Source organism: Canis lupus, chromosome 14, assembly GCF_011100685.1.
Source record: "Canis lupus familiaris isolate Mischka breed German Shepherd chromosome 14, alternate assembly UU_Cfam_GSD_1.0, whole genome shotgun sequence".
Lineage (NCBI taxonomy): Eukaryota > Metazoa > Chordata > Mammalia > Carnivora > Canidae > Canis > Canis lupus.
In genome coordinates, this window is record NC_049235.1 from 22,936,352 (window position 1) to 22,957,648 (window position 21,297).

General features: G+C 37.9%; 1 protein-coding gene and 1 long non-coding RNA gene across 4 annotated transcripts in view; one reads left to right on the forward strand and one right to left on the reverse strand.

The window, feature by feature from the left end:
- LOC119866411 overlaps nucleotides 1-21,297 on the forward strand; it is a 171,297-nt gene that overhangs the window by 12,386 nt on the left and 137,614 nt on the right. The gene's annotated exons all lie outside the window — the stretch shown is intronic.
- Nucleotides 12,081-21,297, reverse strand: part of COL28A1 (collagen type XXVIII alpha 1 chain) — a 162,129-nt gene continuing 152,912 nt past the window's right edge. For both annotated transcript variants that reach the window (XM_038556895.1, XM_038556896.1), the window contains 3 exons: nucleotides 15,948-16,134; nucleotides 13,900-14,072; nucleotides 12,081-12,791 (listed from right to left, as the gene is read on the reverse strand). In XM_038556895.1, coding sequence (XP_038412823.1) covers nucleotides 13,900-14,072; nucleotides 15,948-16,134 — 360 coding nt within the window. In that variant the 3' untranslated portion in view covers nucleotides 12,081-12,791. The remainder of the gene's footprint in view (nucleotides 12,792-13,899; nucleotides 14,073-15,947; nucleotides 16,135-21,297) is intronic.

The following is a 21,297-nucleotide window of genomic DNA, read 5'->3' on the forward strand; positions in this document are numbered from 1 at the left end:
TTTTTTTTCTTTTTGCCTAATCTGAGATTGCCACTTTATCTTCAAATGTAGAATATTTTTACCACCCTTAAATCTCCTTCACATCCATACAGTCATTATTCAACTTCCTATAATATTCTCTATCTCATGTGGTCCAGAGCTTTAAATATTGTCCCTTTCATTCTCAGAATCTACTGAAGCTAAGATTTAAGACATTCCAGAATAAATGTTGTATGTATAGACTCCAGTGTTCTACTAACATCTCTAATTTCCACTTAGATTTTAGGCCTTGTATCCCTCAATATCTCATTAGCAGTTTGATGCTTTTAAGAAATTTCTTCTACTCTTTTCAACAATTTCATTGTTTCTAGTAATCAGATTTGTCTAACTAAGTAGCCTTGACTGTTACCAGGAATAAAATTCTCTAATTATAAATTGGTTCAAATGTTTTTTGATTTTTTTTTAAAAGAACATACATTTACTAAGGAACTCTCCCAGAAAGGCATGGGTTCTTTATAAAATGATGAAAATCCAGAGGATAAAAAAGCCCTCCCTGTCAAAGGCTGTACAACGTCATTTGAATTGGAAAGAAAATCTGAAGATTTCCCACTGTAGCAGTGGAAACTTAAGAAAGCATACAGAAAGTACCAAAAACCTACTCAAGACTTTTAACATGTTCATAACTATTTTCTATTTTATGCCTCAGGAAATCAAATTATATCATTCAATATCCTGTAGCAAATAATTTGGGAGGCTTTTCTAAAAATAAAATAATGGAAAATTCATTTATTTTGAAAACTCACTTAAGTTTTGTGTAAAACAGAATGACCAGAGGAAGGGTAAGATTTGTACTGGAAAAGAGGTTCAAGATGGATAATCCTTAATTTGGAACTAGCAGTTCTAGGAAAGTGTAGATAACAAGTATATCATAGAAAAACTTTCCACCTATTCCTGCCAAAACTCCATTTAAAAATCATTTGCCAGAGCCTTTTGATACTGGAAATATAAATAATATCTATAGAGTTGTTTCAAAGCTTCATTATCTTAAAATATTTAAAATTATTTTCCTTTATCAAACAAACCAGATAAATCACTCGGAAATTTTTTTTAGCAGAGATGAATTAGGATTCTTGTCTTCTGACTTGCACCATGTTGCTTTCCCACAGTGATGAATATTTATTAAAATAAATTGTAGTAGTCACACCTGCAAACAAGAATGCACATAGGCTGTCAATTAGATTTTGGCTACACTGCCCAGTGAAAGGAAATGACCGTTCTCCTTCTTGTCCCTGGTGCATGAGTCTCATTTAAAATGCCTGTTTTCGGAATGCCTGGGTGGCTCAGTGGTTGAGCTGCCTTCAGCTCAGGGCATGATCCCGAAGTCTTGGGATCGAGTCCCGCATCAGGCTCCCTACAGGCAGCCTGCTTCTCCCTCTGCCTCTCTCTTTGTGTCTTGATTGAATGAATGAATGAATGAATGAATAAATAAATAAATAAATAAATAAATAAAATGTCTGTTTATAGTCTTCATTGGAATGACACATGTCACTCCATCAATAAGTAAATAATTTCTTTTTCAGGTAGGTGGGGTTAATAAGTACAAGTTTCTAAATGCCCAGAACATAGATCTTTCATCTTCTAATGTCTATTCTAATAAAAATGATTGTTCTTCATTTTTTATTATTATCTTTCTAAAAACAGTCTTAGTCTCTAGGTGGCTCCAAGAAAGGTAGTACTGCAAACTCTGACCTACATATTCCTTCTTTCTTTCTGTTATTTCCTTTTTACACTAGAATTTCTGTGATGTCTCCTAGCCCAAAGCACCAAGTTCATTGCCCCAAGGTTATGGTTAGTTATCATTTTACTTGTGCCATTAGTAGATCTCACTAAGGCAATATTATTTAGAGGCTCAAACAAAAGGGGACTTTTTAAATTTTTTTTTATTTATTATAGTCACAGAGAGAGAGGGAGAGAGGCAGAGACATAGGCAGAGGGAGAAGCAGGCTCCATGCACCGGGAGCCCGACGTGGGATTCGATCCCAGGTCTCCAGGATCGCGCCCTGGGCCAAAGGCAGAGCCAAACCGCTGCGCCACCCAGGGATCCCCGGGACTTTTTTTTTTTTTTTTTTTTGAGAAGCTGAGAAAGGCTTAATCAGAGATATAATGTTTAAACTAAGTCTCATAGAAACGACAAATACCATTTGCTTCGACGTGGATGGAACTGGAGGGTATTATGCTGAGTGAAATAAGTCAGTCGGAGAAGGACAAACATTATATGGTCTCATTCATTTGGGGAATATAAAAAATAGTGAAAGGGAATAAAGGGGAAAGGAGAAAAAAATGAGTGGGAAATACGAGAAAGGGAGACAGAACATAAGAGACTTCTAACTCTGGGAAACGAACAAGGAGTGGTAGAAAGGGAGGTGGGTGGGGGGTGGGGGTGACTGGGTGATGGGCACTGAGGGGGGCACTTGATGGGATGAGCACTGGATGTTATTCTATATGTTGGCAAATTGAACACCAATAAAAAAGCAAAAAAACAAAAAACAAAAAAAACCTGTCTTAGAGATTCTGTAGGAGTCTACCGTGCAGAGGAGAGATAGAGGAAACAGCAGGTATGAAGGCACAAAGGCAAAAATACCAACATCAAACCCTGCCTAGTACACTTAAGATTATTAAGCAGAATGGCTGGAGCATAAGGTGAAGAATGAATGATGGAAGAGCATTAAAGCTGGATTGTGAAGGAAATTATCAGCCTTATAATTATAACATTGGACTTCATCATGTAGGTAATGGGGAGTAGTGCTTTGAAAGTAATGTACTTTGTATCTTAGAATATTTCTGATGATTCTGTAAATTATTAATTGACATGGCAACTAAAAAAATAAAGAAAACAAAGATAATAGAAGTTAGCATGTAGAGAAGGGGGTAGATTTGATAGAAATTTCTGTGGTCCAATTGACAGGACTCAATGATTTATAGAATGCAACAGGAAGGGAAGAACTGAAAATAAATGTGCAAGATTGGTGACATAGTGAGGCCATTAATAGAGATGGGGGACAAGGGGAGTAAAGCTGGGGTTCAGAAGAACTTGGAGTTATCACTGGAACTATGCCAGGTCATTTATAGATCAAATAGTGTAAATAGAGGTTAAGATCTCTACCCACCTCTCAAACCCCCAGCTTTCTTCCCTTGAGAATATGGGGCGTGTCTGGGGGGCTCAGTCAGTTAAGCTTCCCAACTCTTGATTTCAGCTCAGGTCATGATCTCAGGGTCGTGAGATGGAGTTTTGTGTCACTACTGCTGAGTGTGGAGGCTGCTTGGGATTCTTTCTTTCCCTCTCCCTCTGCCCCTCCGACTTGTACTGGTTCTCTCTCTATCTCTCTCTCACTAAGAAAAAATACAAAAACGAAAACTAGAATAAAGGATGTTAACTTGATTGATCACAGGTCACCAAAGTATCCACATTTACCTCTAGACAGGAGCAATGTGTATTAAAATATTAAAATGCCAAAAAATATATTAAAATGCCAAGTACATAGGAATTTGTAGTCTCTAGAGCATTCTCTCTCTTTCTCTCTCAGGCTGTAGAAGGGTCAGCTCCTTTATTCTCTCTCTCTCCCTACAAGACCCTTTAAAAATACTTAACAGCTTCATTGAGGTATAATTGACATACAATAAACTGCATCTATTTAAATTATAGAATTCTAGAAGTTTATATGTATATACCCATTTGTTTTCTGCTTTCTATTTTGTTAGTTTTCATTCTGGTCTTTATTATTTCCTTTTTTCTACTTATTTTAGGTTTAATTTACTCTTTCTTTTATTTAGCGCTATAAATTTCCCCTTAAACATTCTACAAATTATGATGCGTTGTAAATTTTTTCATTAAATTCAAAAAACTTTCTGATTTTCCCTTTCATTTTTTTCTTGACTTATGGATCTACATGTATTCTATATGGTTTGGAAATATTTTGAGATTTTTCAAAATATATTTTTATTACTGGTTTATAATTTAAACTCATTGTTGTAAAAGAACATATATATATATATATATATATATTTTTTTTTTTTTTTAAGATTTACTTATTTATCCGACAGAGAGTGACTGAGCCAGAGAGAGCTTGCACAAGTGGGGGGAGGGTCAGAGGGGGAAGCAGACACCCTGCTGAGCAGGGAGCCTGATTTGGGACTCGATCCTAGGCCCCAGGATCATGACCTGAACCAAAGGCAGATGCTTACCCAACTGAGCTGCCCAGGAGCCCCAAGAGAACATACTTTATATGATCTGAGTTCTTTTAGGTATAATGGCACTTATTTTACGGCTCAGAGTAAGTACTCTACCCAATATTCTGTGAATCTTGAGGTTTTCCAGTCTGGCTGGTGTGTAACAGGTACTGTTCCGGGCCCACTTAGCACCCAGCGCTGCTACCTCTGATCTGTCAGAGGGTTCAGTTTCTAGTTTTGGGTAGTTTCCTCATATGCATTCAGTCATCAGTACTTAGCTGAATACTCAAGGAGAACTGTCCATGTATTTTCCAAGTTCTCACTCTGTGAACTTGTCTCTTTTCCAGCCTTCTGTCCCCATCCTTAGAATTTTAGTTATCTAGGTCTTCCTTGACTCAGCTCATTTGCTCACCCAGGGAGTCCTCCAATTTCTGCCTTTGTTCACTCTCTCTGCACTGTGACTTGGAAATGCTCTCAGATCAATAGGCTGGGACAATTGCAAGGCTCACTTCATTTTCTTTCCTGCCTGTTGGGACCACTCTTCTTCCTTGACTGATTTACAATGTTTTGCACACTACTGTTTCCTATATTTTGTCTGGGTTTGGTTGTTTCAGGAAAAAGGATAAATCTGGGCCCTTACTTCATCTTGGTTAGAAGCAAAATTCTCTCTCTCTCTCTCTCTCTCTCTCTCTCTCTTTCTTCTTCTAAGAAGCTCCAGCAGTAGACATGTCAGAGCCTTTTCCTACAAGGGAAGAGACCCAGCCATCTCCTACAGATTTACTCTTTTCACTTGTGTCAGCCAGGCCAGGAGCTTACAGTCTCCCATACACAGGCAGGGCAAGCCTGGGAATAGGAGTTTGTATTTGTCCACTTTTGAAGTTGTAAAAAACAATCCAAAATCTAAGTAGCTGGTGACAACAAACATTTATTTCTTGCTTACTTGACATGAGGGCTGCAGTTGGTTCCAGCTGTGCTGGGCTCAGCTAGCTTTGCTTGGTCCAACTGGGCTTGTCGGGATTTATTTCATCTCTCTGCATCCAAGAACCCAAGGTGAAGAAATGATATCTTCTTGGTGAAGGTCCAGAGCAAGAGACACAAGGCCAAAGCATGCAATACATTTAAAGCTTTTGCTCAGTCCTGACATATACTTCACATCTATATATATTCTACAGACAAATGCAAGTCAATAGCTAAGCCCAAAGTTAAATGTATGGGAAAGTACACCCTACCCACAGGGAGCATAGCAGAGATAGAGAAAGAATAATTTTGAAGAATTATAATCTTCCATAGCACTGAAGACTTACTCTCTCTTGCTGTAATTACTAAGTGTTCTAGCACAATGGACCTCTCTCATAGTACTGAACACATCGCAGTATTTCACACATTAATTTCAATTTGACATTTATGTGACTCTTTTCTCTCTCCTCCACTGGAAAATAAGCTTCATAAATGCAGAGATGATTCCTGGTGCCTAGTAAGCAACTGTTGAATGAATGAATGTCTTTCTCTGTTTACTTCCTCAAAGCACTAAAAAATATGCCAGACTTTGCATTTGGTTAGAAATAGTTTAGGATAGACTAACCTAGGACCAAATGATTCTACATTGTCCATCCATGTTGGCAGAGAGCTCAGCTCTGGTACTTGACTCAAGTATAGGAAATGATGTAGAGCTTTGATTTCCTTTGCTATTGTTCTCTGTACATATTCTTATGGACATGGGGAGCTGCAGTTGGGAGCAACTCTTGTCCCAAAATGAAAGAGAAATACAGATGAAAACAAAAGTGAGATTCCAATTTTAACTATCAGATGAGCAAAAAATAAAATAATTGATAGCACTCAGTGACAGTGAGGAGGTGAAAAAGCAGGCACACTTGTATGTTGGAGGAATGTAAATTGGCACAGTCTTTAAGGAGGGCACTTTGACATACTTATCAAAAGTACATTCTCTTTGTCCTTACAATTTTCCTTACAATTTTGCTTTATGAATATATCCTATAGATATACTCATACAAAGGCTAATAATGTATAAAAGGATATTCAGTGAGCATAATAACGAAGGATTGGGAACATATAAAGGCCCAGCAAAGATGGATCAATTAAATAAAATGAGCAGCTGTGAAGCTCTTAAAACTAAAGTAGCTCTTTATCTACTGATATGAAATGAATTCTGTAATGCTAAGTGAAGAAGAGAGAGGGAGGCAGTGAAGAAGGGGAAACTCCAAAGGGAAATAAATAGTGCTCTCAAAAAGTAGTGAATGTTTGAGTATAGCTGAATTGAAGAGCATGTATAAGGACTTGGAAATAAACTAGAAATGTAAACACCAGAAGGATCCTGAAGGCCCTCGAATACTACATTGAAAATATTGCTCTGTGTCTTGAAGAGATGGAGAGTCCCTAATAGAGAGATGGAGAGTCCCTAATGTACTCCCTAATGTACTCGGTCCCTAATAGGGAGATGGAGAGTCCCTCATGTACTCGTTCTCCTCCTCCTGGAGAACGAGTGGGTCAGACTTCCTGGGGCTCCACAGCACTGGGCAGATAAAGATCAGAGGTGAGGGATAGGGTGGAGGCCATTGTGGAAGCCATGACAGACTCATGTTAGAGCAAGAGGTAAGATTGACCAGGGGCACTGACAATTAGGTGTAGGGAGTAAGGGAGAGGAAAGAGTCTGGAATGTTTCTCAGAGGCTAGACAAGGTCACTGACAGTGATTGCAACATTCACAGAGACATGGAATAGAGGGACTACTGGTTTATGGTGAATGTGGAAGCAAATTAATAGACTTGGCCTCTAACTTTCAATACAGGAACAAGTTTGAGTAACATTCTAACATTTGAATAGGCACAATTTTAGTCCATTTTACTGTATTTGTCACTATTTTTCTAATAGCAAAGTATGTAATCTACCATAGGAAAAGCCTATACAAATTCCAATATTTATTTCTTGGAAGCCTAGAGATGAGACAATCACATGAAGGAAGGGGTTGTTGGGTTTTTGTTGATGTGTTTAAACAACTGATGTAGGAGATGTGTTTTAAACAACTGAAAACAAGTTGGAGCAGTGATTTGTTCAGAGTAGAATTAATTTGAGAAAAATCCCAACCAAGTTGCAGTACTGGCAAAGCCATAGCATTCTTCATTAAAATGCAGGAGAGGGAAAACAGGCAAATGATAAATTTAAAGTAGCACCAACTAATATGCTAAGGAGCAAATAACTGGAAAATGCCATCAGTTCTTAAAACTGATGTCGAGAAACTATGAGTATGGAGTTTAAGGGCAAATTTGAAGGATGGTGAAAATAAAAGCCTCTGTCTGGTCAATTTCAGAGAGAAATAGGGAAAGAAGCCTTTAATTTTTCTGTCTTTGCAAACTACAGTCCTATTTACTGTTTAGAATTCCTACTATGTAATTCTGGTTTCTTTTTGCTTCCAAGGTAGAAGGAAATTTTCCCATGTCTTCTCTTGACATGTGGTAGTCAGAGAAGTCAGGTTTGTCATATTCCATAGCAATATAATATCTAGAATGGGGATGTGTTAGGGATGCCTGGGTGGCTTAGAGTTCTCTCTCTCCCTGCCCCTTTCCCCCCAAAAAAAATAAATAAATAAAAATAAAAAGATAACTAAAGAAAAATGATATGTCAGTGAGTAAAAACTATCACTTTCACCCACTTCAAGGAGATTCGGGACCCCCTCCTATGATTAGCAAAACAAAGGGAAAATTCAGAGAGAATGCTGTCTAGCTAGACAAAGGATCAAAGAGAGTGTTATCTAGCTAGATAAAGGATCAAACAGGCTGTATTTAATGATCTGAGAATTCTGGAGGAAAAGGTGATTTACATTTTCATTTTAAGCTAGGGAGCAAGCCAACAGGGATGAGATAATATAGGACATTCTGTTTCTCCGTTCCCATATGAAAAATGGATAGACTATGTATGTGTATCTAAAGAAGTCTTCATTTTAAATTAAGACATCAAGAAATTTTTAGCATTTTATTAAGAACTAATGCTGTTCAAGAATTTTAACAGTGAAAAAAATACCTACCAAAATGTTAAAATATCTTAGATGATTTCTATCATTTTTATTTAGTTGAAATCTTAGTTTTGCTAACTGCAAGAAATACCCTACTCAGGTTTTGGAAGACTAGCAATTTTAGTCTCAGTGTTTTTCCTAAACACATCAAAAAGTAAACAATACAATAGAGAAAAATATTCACATGTAACCTAGAACAGAATTTTCGTATCTCTAATAGATCAAAAAGAATAAAAAGGAAAAAATGGAAAAATGATAAAGATTGCTAATTCAAAGAAGATGGCCAATATACATGAAGAGATGCCCAGCTTCATTTAAAGATTTCTTTGAGAGATAAGAATGGAGGGCCAGAGGGAGAGGGAGGGAAAGGGAGGAGCAGAAGGGGAGGGAGAGGGACAAACAGACTTGGTGCTGAGCCAGGAGTTGATGAAGGACTGGATCTCATTCACGACCATGAGATCATGACCCAAGCTGAAACCAAGAGTTGGGCACTTAACTGACTGAGCTACCCAAGGATCTCGAGATGCTCAGCTTTATTAAGGGTCAGAGAAACATGCTAAGCAGGCTGAGGATGAGGCTGTTAGCAATCTTGGCTAGAATAGTGAGGGGACATCTAAATTATGCTAACTTTAGGAGACAGTCTACTCTTTAGGCCTTTTCTCTCTGCAAATCTATAGTTCAATGTCTTTTGGGGAATGGCAATGAAAAGATAGATTAATGCTGTTGGTGTCCAAGATTTTCCTCCCTCCTTATACCTTTTAGTAAAATATCACTAGAATAAGAGAATAAGACATGTTTTAGAATATTGTGTGCCTGTATGATTATCAAAACAAGGATAGTCCTAAATCATATTTCACACATATATTTATACATTTGGGTTTTTAAAAAATATTGGACTGATTTGATTTCTAAAATCATTCATTATGTTTTATCATTTTATATAAATTAATATCTTTGAAAAAGTCTTCATGTAGATTCAAGTCACACCAGACTCAAATTTAGGAGATTTGAAACCCTGGTTTAATCACACTTTTAGAATTGCCACGGATCGTTAGAGTCTTCTAGTCCTCTGTCTCCTCAATTGCTTATATCCATTAGACAAATAACCCAAGTGCGTGGGCAGTCTTGGGGTAAATATTTCTGGTAGGACAATAATCTCCTTCTGAGACAGCCCATTCCTTAGATAACGCTGACTCCCACTGATGCAACTTGACTTGGATGCCTTCTGTGGCTTCTATCCTAACAACTTCTACTCTGACATCTGGATCCTGGAGCCTTTCAGAATGGTTGTGTTATTTTAAAATAGTCGATATGTCCTCTTTCATTCTGGTGCTTTGAGTAATTTGCCCTATTTCCATGGCTCTTTTATCATTCTGTCCTCTAATTCTGAGTATGTCCTTGAGCTTGGGACTTGGGAAAGAGGTGTCAACTGGCATGTCCCAATGCTTTTTTTTTTTTTTTTTTTTTTTAGAGAGAGAGAGCATGCATACAGGGGTTGGGGGCCAGAGAGAGAGGGAGAGACTATCTTAAGTGATGCTGAGATCACGACCTGAGCTGAAATCGAGAGTCAGGATACTTAACCAATTGAGCTATTCAAGTGCCCCTCTAAATTATCTTTTTAAACTAGTGTGATATTTCTTTGATCTTTTTTTCTCCCAAGTAGTTATTATTTCTGCAATTATTTTTATGAAGTCAATTCTAATTTTTTTCAAATGTATGGAGTTCTTCTTATGTGCCAGAAACTAGGGACACAGAGATAAACAAGGCCTGCATTGCTCCTAATCTCAGAAAGCAGGCAGAAGATATAGGTGCTACGGTCCATGGAATAATGACCCCAACCATTCCTTTTCCCTTACATAGCAAAAGGGATTTTGTAGATATGGTTAAGGTTGAGGGCCTTGAGAAGATGAAAGTATCTTGGGTCATTCAGGTAGACCCAGTCTAATCACATCCTTAAAAGAAGAGAATCTGGGGATCCCTGGGTGGCTTAGTGATTTGGCACCTGCCTTTGCCCCAGGGCGCAATCCTGGAGTCCCAGGATTGAGTCCCATGCCAGGCTCCTGGCATGGAGCCTGCTTCTCCCTCTGCCTGTATCTCTGCCTCTCTCTCTCTCCCTCTGTCTAAAATAAATAAATAAATAAATAAATAAATAAATAAATAAATAAATAAATCTTAAAAAAAAAAAAGAAGAAGAGAATCTTTCCCAGCTATACTCAGAGAACCAGAGAGATGGCAGCATGAGAAGAATTCAACCTGCGGTTACTGGTTTTGAAAACAGAGGAAGGGGCTACTAGCCAAGGATTGTGGAGAGCCACTAGAAATTGGAAAAGGTAAAAAAAAAAAAAAAAAAAGAAAGAAAAAGAAATTGGAAAAGGTAAGGAGACAGATTCTTCCCCAGATCCTCCAGAAGAAGTACAACTCCCATGACACCATGATTTTAGCTCAGTGAGACCTGCATAGGACTTCTGACCTACAGAACTAAAGATAATACATTTGTGATGTGTATGCTGCCAAATTCGTGGCAATTTGTTAAAGCAACAAAAAGCAAATTAATGCAGATGGTCTCAGTGCAAGGCTTGTTCAGATGGTGGTCAAGGTAGAATGGAGGTGTAAGCCAAGTGCGTTGGGCACTCAGTGTTGAGCATAGCCCAACTGATAAAGATGAGCAAGGAATGCAAAGGAGGTCCACAAGTTGTCCTTGAAGTATTAGGATTCAGTCAGTCATGGAAGGAGAGAAAGACATTTCAGACAAAGGGATGAAGACCCAGGTCAACATTACAACATGTTTGCATATCAATTTTCTATCTGGGTAAAGTTGCGAAAAACTTGGAAAAGGAATATAAATACTTCTGTTCTGACTAAATAGCAGTCTGGATATTCCCAATGGTCCTTCTACTTTCCAACATCCATATGGTGACCAATACATGCCTTTTAATGCATTGCTGAGCTTCCAGGAAATAAGAAAATACCTGAAGCCCTCCCTCACACAGCAAATCAATATATTAATGGCCATCCATATAGATCAGACCCACTTTCATGCTGAGGATAACTAAAAAATATGAAGAAAAAAACAGTCACCGAGAAATTACCATAGTGCCAATAGGATCATAAGGAATTACCATGCATGCAGATGGAAATCCAGAGACATACACTCAGTACCCAGAGCAATTTCTTCTGTCCTGGGGGAGTTCCTACCCCAAAAAAAGTGGCTCAAGAGGCTGGGCAGCATAAACAAGAAAAAAAAAAGTGCTATCCCCAAGAGAAAAGATGGGTAAATTTGATTGCATTAAAATTGAGGACTTCTGCTCATTTAAGGGAAAAAAAGGTAAAGTAAAAAGCCACAAAGATATGAGGCCACAAATAATAAAGAATTCAATTTCAGAATCTATAAGGAACTCCAGAAATTCAATAAGAAAAAGACTGACAATCCAATAGAAAAATCTCCAAATATCAACAGACATTTCACATAAGCCTCAGCAGAGATAGTAAACAAATATAGTAAGATGTCACCAGAGAAAGTCAATTTAAAATAAGATAGCATTTTACACCCACTGTTAGCAAAATGAAGAAATCTGACAATACTAAAAGTTGACAAGAATATCAAACAATGGACACTGTTATACACAACTGGTGCAAGTTTGTAATGAATTGGTTCAAACACTCTGGGAAAAAAATTGGTATAATACACTAGTTTTGAATGTTTATATGTCCTGCAACCCAACAATTCCACCTTAGGGTATATATCCTGGAAAAACGCTGGTACACATACACCCGAAACTGCCTAAGAGCATACACCCGAAACTGCATAAGAGCATTCATAGCAACACTGATGGACCAGGGAGGAAAAATTAAATAGAAACAATTTAATCACAGACAAGGCAATGGTTAAATATATTGTGATATATTCACACAAATATGATACAACTTTGAATGTAAATGGACATTATATGAATTATGTAATGACACATCAAGTTGCAAAGAATTACATATTATGAAACAAATTTTCTAAAGTTCAAAAAACCCTAAATAATAAGTTATTTAGGAATATATTTAGATATGATAAAACATATGGATTAATTATAATATTGGATGAAAATAGCAAGTTGCAGAAAACTAGAATATGACCCAATTTTTATAAAGCTCTAAAATAAGCAAGACTATGTATTTTCTAGAACTACATAGAAATCTATGTGATTTTACATGTAAAATTACATGTAAAAACCCAATAGCAAAGTAAAATGGTAAGCACAAAATTCAAGATGGGTTATCCCCAGCAGGAAACAGGGGGCTGGGTTTGCAGAAGTCCACACAGGAACCTTCAACAGAATTGATTGTATTTGGTTGACTGTCAGTATGATATGTTCACTGATGTTTATCTTATCATTATGTTCGGTGACTTACAAGTACATTGCCTATATTCTTTCATGGTACCAAATATTACCTAATAAAATTTTAACTAAACCACACAAAATTGTGTTTGTTAAGGTGGCTGTTCATCCAGCTCCCTCTTCCTTGAGTGTTCTGTTTTGTACTGCCAGACTTGAATGAGGGTCTTAGGCCTGAAAGAAGAAAAAAGTGTGCTGAAGATAATATGCACCAATGCTGCCTGAGCACAGCTCACAACTAATGATCTTCCCAGGCTCGATGTCTCAAAATTATTATAAAATGACAGAGTCAATTCTCTATTACTCTGTTGGGTTGTATTTCAATTTAGTGGTTCATTTTTCAGTGGCAGTCTGATCTTCAAAATACCGTGTTCAAGACTGGATGTGGGCTTCAAGGGGTGCCTGGCTGTCACATGCCTTCTCTTTCTGCCCCCTAACAGTGAAAGTCTCATTTATGTATTTTAAAGGAAGGGTAGAAAGAATTCCTTGGTTTAAGTTACAAGTTTTGTCTTAAACATAGAGTTTAAACACACAATAAAGCCTTTGTTACCAAACATGTTGGAGGAGTGGAGAGTGACAATTGTTAATAAATTTGAGTTAGGTAATTTTCAATCAGATTGGTTTCTCAATCTCTTTAAGGACTAGCAAGGCAAAAATCTAACTACCCTCAGCACCTCACTTCTATTCCAGTGCCTCTCATCTCTCAGAACCACCATCTTGCTGGGTTTACCCCAAGCAGAATGTCTTTCTCATCTTACCTCCTGCTATCCAGAGATATGCTCCCTTCCCTTCTAATTGCCAAACTCAGATCCTTGCCAACCACCTCCCTTTTGCTAGAGGCAGGGCTTTAATGGGGTTCAGGACTGGGCCAATGGGAGGGGCTGAGGGGCTGGGGACCTCTGGCCAGGGCAGGAGTTTAATCCAACGTAATGCAGAGAATAAGAATTAATGTAGATCAGAATGACACTGCAAGCCATGATGTGGCTAGAGACTGTCCATTGAGGTTACACATCCCTGACTCAAACCCCCCAGTTATGCCACTTTTTAGTTCTAGAGTCCCTGAAATCCTCAGAGCCTCAGCTTCTTTGCCAATAAAAATAGTTAATATCTATATCCTAGGGTGGTTATAAAGATTCAATTATGTTTATAAATGAGGTACTCAGTATATACTCAGATATGGTGTTTTATTTGTATTGGGTGAATATGTTGAAATTATAGAGGTTCTTTCTAGGTTTGCTGATAGATACTCAGCCTTGATTCATTAGGGGTTGATTTCACTTACTCATTCTTGAACACAGATTTCTTGACACTCCTTTTCACTGTTGAATCTATTTCCTGAGCCATTACAGCCACTGAACCAAAAGCGGGCACAGGAGTTGACCTGTTTGTCATAATACCATCGAACCACGTATTCTCCACAGTTTCCTGGCTTTAGGGCTTCCAAGCATCTAGGATCTAGAGTGAGAAAAGGATCATGTGTCATTATAGGTTTTTCTTTCCCTGAAAAGATGAAAAGTGAAAGCTTTATGAAGTTTATTCTCCATGCACCCAAGCACACCAAGAAAATGAGGTACCAAGTTAAAGAAGGGTTCCCTAATACCTGAAATATTTCCTCCACTACCACCAACTCCACCATTAGATACTCCTTTGAAAACATAAAAGTTTTTGATCTTCATGAAATCTCATTAAAAGTGTATATTCCCCTGAAAGCATAGCACCTTCATTGACTAATACTCTTGCAAAGATTAGTTGACAAGAGAAAACTAGGATTTCTTCATTTACTTTGGACTAGATTTAAAATCAGATTAACATTTGGAATAAAGATGATCTCAGCCTTCTATACACCTTTCTTCCAAATATGTTCATGGAAAGTACCACTGTGATCACATTAATTGTGCCTACTAAAAAAGGAAAATCCTTTTAAGTTACAAAAATATATATAAATAAAGGGCTCTTCTTATATCACATTTTTCTTTTAAAAAGAGCAGTTCTTGGGGTGCCCGAGTGACTCAGTCAGTTAATCAAGTGACTCTTGATTTCAGCACAGGTCATGATTTCAGGGTTGTAAGATGGAAACCTACATTGGGCTTCATCATGTTCAGTGTAGTCTACATAAGATTCTCTCCCTCTCCCTCTGCCCCTCTCCCTGCTCACTCTCTCTCTCTCTAAATTAAAAAAAATCTTTAAAAAGAGCAGTTCCTACAGGACAATAAAAACATGAGCTTTTAATGTCTACTTATGAATAAATTTTAGAAACACTTCCACCATAAAGAAAAAAAAAACAGGGATCCCTGGGTGGCACAGTGGTTTAGCGCCTGCCTTTGGCCCGGGGCGCGATCCTGGAGACCCGGGATCGAATCCCACGTCGGGCTCCCGGTGCATGGAGCCTGCTTCTCCCTCTGCCTGTGTCTCTGCCTCTCTCTCTCTCACTGTGTGCCTATCATAAAAAATTAAAAAAAAAAAAAAAAAAAAAAAAAAAAAAACAAAAGAGAACTACAATAATAAAGCCATTCGTTAAACCTCTTTTTATTTTGTGGTACTCCTTAGTGTCTTGATCAGTATTCCTTACCTGGAGATGTGATTCCAGGGTAAGAAAAGCCACAAAAACCAAATAGGTACTTGTTGCCTGAGACTTGTGTTCTGTGAGACAGTTTATATGCCGTAAGCTTTACTCCTTAGTTGCAAAACAAGCCCTCTCTCCATCTCCCAGATTCATCTCCCTAGATATGGAGCATGTCTTGATTCCTTTATTTTCCAAAACTAACCTCCAAATCCACCTCTCCTATGAAGACTCCTTAGATCAAATGGAAAGTAGTAGACTTTCACTATCTCCACTGTTAAAAACTAAATAATGTATATTGTCTAACTTGTCAAGCCAACCTCTGAGCTTCTTTTGGTCAAAGATGTTGTTTCTGGGCCTGTTCTTCAGAAACTATGTATATAATGATTAATTTCTATAGATAGTAACCATAGAGAATATGTGGAAGAATCTAGGTTCTAGCTTTTTTTCTCTTCTACAGTCTGGGTGTCAGAAATTCAAATGTCCATATGTGTCAAGGCCACATATAATACAACAGGGAATGGTAGGGGCTATGATAAAATGGGAACACAATCCTCTCTAAAGGCATTTAAATTAAAAAAAAAATGTTACAAGAATTAAAAAAAAATTTATTGACCAAATTTGTTCCACAATTTTCTAATTTGTTATATAATAAAATGTGTTTCCTATTTAGAGTCAAAACACATTCTTTCTGAATGAGAGCTTAGAGCCCCCCCCTTTCTGCACCTTGACATTATAGACACAGCAGCATATTAGCAGGTGTTTCTTACCTTTGTGCGCCAACTTTTCTGGCTGTAAGTTCAAAACAGGACTTGGAATTCTGGATTCGACACCCTCTGTCCCATCTTCTGGCTGCTCGGTGGCAGCAGCCTCAGGTGAAGGACTGGTGGCCAGGCTGCCAGCCCAGGTAGGCTCTGGAGGCTCATTCTCTTTGTCCTCAGCTCCAGAGACACTGACCTACACAAAACATCCACATTTTTGTTTCTGGTGATAATCAAGTCAGAAAAGTTAGTTTGCTTTGGGGAACATTTAGGGGAAAATTCAGCATTGCTTCTTCTCTCCAACTCTCCAATAATTATTTCAAGTAAAAACTCAGGAAATGCCCCTCTTCTATGTCATGCATCCCTGAGTACCTAAATTATGGACGTTCCCACTGCCAGGCATGTGCTGGACCTTCCAGAGAGATCTGCATGCAGGGCATGAAAGGTGGTGAGCTTAGGAGGGGGTAATCTTCATTCTTTTCATAGTCACTGGCATGAGGAGGGAGAAATAACCTAGTTTCTCTGACCTTTTTTAAAATAGCCTTTTCTCCATTTCTTAACACTAGATAAATTAACAATATATTCCAGAATATCTACAACAAACTCTCAATCGATTTTGAGATTGGGGATGGGGGCGGCAGAGGACAATAATACAGCTGAAATAAAAACAGTAGCAATCACTTTTCATCTCATCCTAATATCTGGACCCCAGCAAATGCCAGTGCTGCAGGATACTTAGCTTCAAAGAAGTTTTAGAAATGTTTGTTAGCTAAGGAACAAAGGAATATAATTATAAAAGCAAGTTTTCTGGACTCCAGTTTCTATGTTTTATCTATATTTATGATATGTAATGAGAAAGGAAAAAAAGGTATTTTGCTTCAAAAAAAATGTCAGATCAGTTATTCTTGACTACAATTGCCAGGAGCAAGGGCAATCTTTTATGGGACCAATTAAGTTCTTTTACTTTTTTCCCCCTTGACCCCAGCTACAGGAAATTAAATTGACCATTTATCTTGGTCTTGGCACAGGATGGTCATTTATCCTTTCAAGGCCCTCTTTTTTCCTTTTTTTTTTTTATTTAATAGGCAAATCTACAAACAAAGTCAAGTAATTTTTGATGCCTTCTTACCTATCATTCCTGTGTCTAGAGCCAGCTGTCACCATTAGCTCTTCTCTGCTGCCTAAGTAATTCCACTGTTTTTGATTCTGTACACGCACACACACACACACACACACACACACGGGGAAAGGCTAATCAATTCTGTTACTCGGAGTTGGTTCTTTGAAAAAATTAATAAGATAGATAAACCATTAGCCAGCCTTATTAAAAAGAAGAGAGAGAAGACTCAAATTAATAAAATCATGAATGAGAAAGGAGAGATCACTACCAACACCAAGGAAATACAAACGATTTTAAAAACATATTATGAACAGCTATACGCCAATTAATTAGGCAATCTAGAAGAAATGGACGCATTCCTGGAAAGCCACAAACTACCAAAACTGGAACAGGAAGAAATAGAAAACCTTAACAGGCCAATAACCAGGGAGGAAATTGAAGCAGTCATCAAAAACCTCCCAAGACACAAGAGTCCAGGGCCAGATGGCTTCCCAGGGGAATTCTATCAAACGTTTAAAGAAGAAACCATACGTATTCTACTAAAGCTGTTTGGAAAGATAGAAAGAGATGGAGTACTTCCAAATTCGTTCTATGAGGCCAGCATCACCTTAATTCCAAAACCAGACAAAGACCCAACCAATAAAGGAGAATTACAGACCAATATCCCTGATGAACATGGATGCAAAAATTCTCAACAAGATACTAGCCAATAAGATCCAACAGTACATTAAGAAAATTATTCACCATGACCAAGTAGGATTTATCCCTGGGACACGAGGCTGGTTCAACACTCGTACAACAATCAATGTGATTCATCATATCAGCAAGAGAAAAACCAAGAACCATATGATCCTCTCATTAGATGCAGAGAAAGCATTTGACAAAATACAGCATCCATTCCTGATCAAAACTCTTCAGAGTGTAGGGATAGAGGGAACATTCTTCAACATCTTAAAAGCCATCTACGAAAAGCCCACAGCAAATATCATTCTCAATGGGAAGCACTGGGAGCCTTTCCCCTAAGATCAGGAACAAGACAGGGATGTCCACTCTCACCACTGCTATTCAACATAGTACTGGAAGTCCTAGCCTCAGCAATCAGACAACAAAAAGAAATAAAAGGCATTCAAATTGGCAAAGAAGAAGTCAAACTCTCCGTCTTCGCCAATGACATGATACTCTACATAGAAAACCCAAAAGTCTCCACCCCAAGATTGCTAGAACTCATACAGCAATTCGGTAGCGTGGCAGGATACAAAATCAATGCCCAGAAATCAGTGGCATTTCTATACACTAACAATGAGACTGAAGAAAGAGAAATTAAGGAGTCAATCCCATTTACAATTGCACCCAAAAGCATAAGATACCTAGGAATAAACCTACCAAAGAGTAAAGGATCTATACCCTCAAAACTATAGAACACTTCTGAAAGAAATTGAGGAAGACACAAAGAGATGGAAAAATATTCCATGCTCATGGATTGGCAGAATTAATATTGTGAAAATGTCAATGTTACCCAGGGCAATATACATGTTTAATGCAATCCCTATCAAAATACCATGGACTTTCTTCAGAGAGTTAGAACAAATTATTTTAAGATTTGTGTGGAATCAGAAAAGACCCCGAATAGCCAGGGGAATTTTAAAAAAGAAAACCATATCTGGAGGCATCACAATGCCAGATTTCAGGTTGTACTACAAAGCTGTGGTCATCAAGACAGTGTGGTACTGGCACAAAAACAGACACATAGATCAGTGGAACAGAACAGAGAACCCAGAAGTGGACCCTGAACTTTATGGGCAATTAATATTCGATAAAGGAGGAAAGACTATCCATTGGAAGAAAGACAGTCTCTTCAATAAATGGTGCTGGGAAAATTGGACATCCCCATGCAGAAGAATGAAACTAGACCACTCTCTTTCACCATACACAAAGATAAACCCAAAATGGATGAAAGATCTAAATGTGAGACAAGATTCCTATCAAAGTCCTAGAGGAAGAACACAGGGCAACACCCTTTTTGAACTCGGCCACAGTAACTTCTTGCAAGATACATTCCACGAAGGCAAAAGAAACAAAAGCAAAAATGAACTATTGGGACTTCATCAAGATAAGAAGCTTTTGCACAGCAAAGGATACAGTCAACAAAACTCAAAGACAACCTACAGAATGGGAGAAGAGATTTGCAAATGACGTATCAGATAAAGGGCTAGTTTCCAAGATCTATCAAGAACTTATTAAACTCAACACCAAAGAAACAAACAATCCAATCATGAAATGGGCCAAAGACATGAAGAGAAATCTCACAGAGGAAGACATAGACATGGCCAACAAGCACATGAGAAAATGCTCTGCATCACTTGCCATCAGGGAAATACAAACCAAAACCACGATGAGATACCACCTCACACCAGTGAGAATGGGGAAAATTAACAAGGCAGGAAACCACAAATGTTGGAGAGGATGCGGAGAAAAGGGAACCCTCTTACACTGTTGGTGGGAATGTGACCTGGTGCAGCCACTCTGGAAAACTGTGTGGGGAGGTTCCTCAAACAGTTAAAAATAGACCTGCCCTACGACGCAGCAATTGCACTGTTGGAGATTTACCCCAAAGATTCAGATGCAATGAAACGCCGGGACACCTGCACCCCGATGTTTCTAGCAGCAATGGCCACAATAGCCAAACTGTGGAAGGAGCCTCGGTGTCCATGGAAAGATGAATGGATAAAGAAGATGTGGTCTATGTATACAATGGAGTATTACTCAGCCATTAGAAACGACAAATACCCACCATTTGCTTCGAAGTGGATGGAACTAGAGGGTATTATGCTGAGTGAAGTAAGTCAATCGGAGAAGGACAAACATTATATGGTCTCATTCATTTGGGGAATATAAGTAATAGTGAAAGGGAGTAAAAGGGAAGGGAGAAGAAATGTGTGGGAAATATCAGAAAGGGAGATAGAACATAAAGACTCCTAACTCTGGGAAACGAACTAGGGGTGGTGGAAGGGGAGGAGGGTGGGGGGTGGGGGTGAATGTGTGATGGGCACTGAGGGGGGCACTTGATGGGATGAGCACTGGGTGTTATTCTGTATGTTGGTAAATTGAACTGCCAATAAAAAATAAATTTATTATAAAAAAATAAAAAAATTCTGTTACTTGTGTGTGTATATTTTTACAAAAATTAAAATACTACTAGGTAAATCAAAGTAAACATTTCCATTGGGACTAGTTTGGTCAACAGCCTGATATAAAAGGTGCTTAATTCAAATGCAATCATGACTCTTTACTAGCCCCAAAACACAACTTTTGGGACAAATGGATGTAAAATTGTGGGCCACCTGACATTCCTCTTTCTTTGAGAATGATCTGGTGTGTATGTATATTGATTTGAATGGGAGGTTTTGTTATTATCATTGGGAAAGTGATAAAGAATTTTAAGACTGAAGGAAAATTTTGTGAGTACTTCATTTTCTGTAGAGGAATCTAAAGCTCCAAATGATGAAAGAACTTCCAAAAATCACTTGATAAGCTAGTGGTAAAGTCTGAGAAATGCCTGTTTCAAGAAAAAGATAACTATTTTTTGGTTTTGTTGTGTTTGCCTGCACATATTTTGTTAAGGAAAAAAAATAAGTTAAAAGCTTGACTAAAGAGTAGTTTATCAAACATAAAAAAGCCAACAGCTATTAGGCTACACTTCAGACATCCTATCTGCCAATTTAGAAGATTCCTTTGAAGAAGTACACTGGACAGCAGTTTTCTTAAAAGACTTAACTTGGCCTATAAATCATTACCTTGTTCAAGCCTTAAGGCCTCATAAGTTATTCTTTGCCACTTGTAAGTTTAGGAGTGTGTGTTTTCTTTCTCAGTCACTGCATCATTTGGGGCTTTTGACTACTACTGCTACCTCAGGTTCTAGAATAAGTGAAATTAATTTTTTCTCATAAATGAGGGTGATTTTATCTTTTGGTTCCATGAGATTTCAGATTATTTAAACAAATGCATAATCACTATGATTTGCCATTTTCATAGTTTTCTTATTACAAAAGCAAACATTAATTGAGGGGAATTTAGAAAATCTGGACAAGCAACAAGAAGAAAATAAGAATCACAAGGGATCCCACCTCCCAGAAATAATCATTGTTGACATTCAGGTGTACTTTTAGCTCAATCCTCTTCCTACATGCATTTTTTTAAAAAAACAAAAAAACATGCTGTAGTATTTTTTTTTTTTTTTTT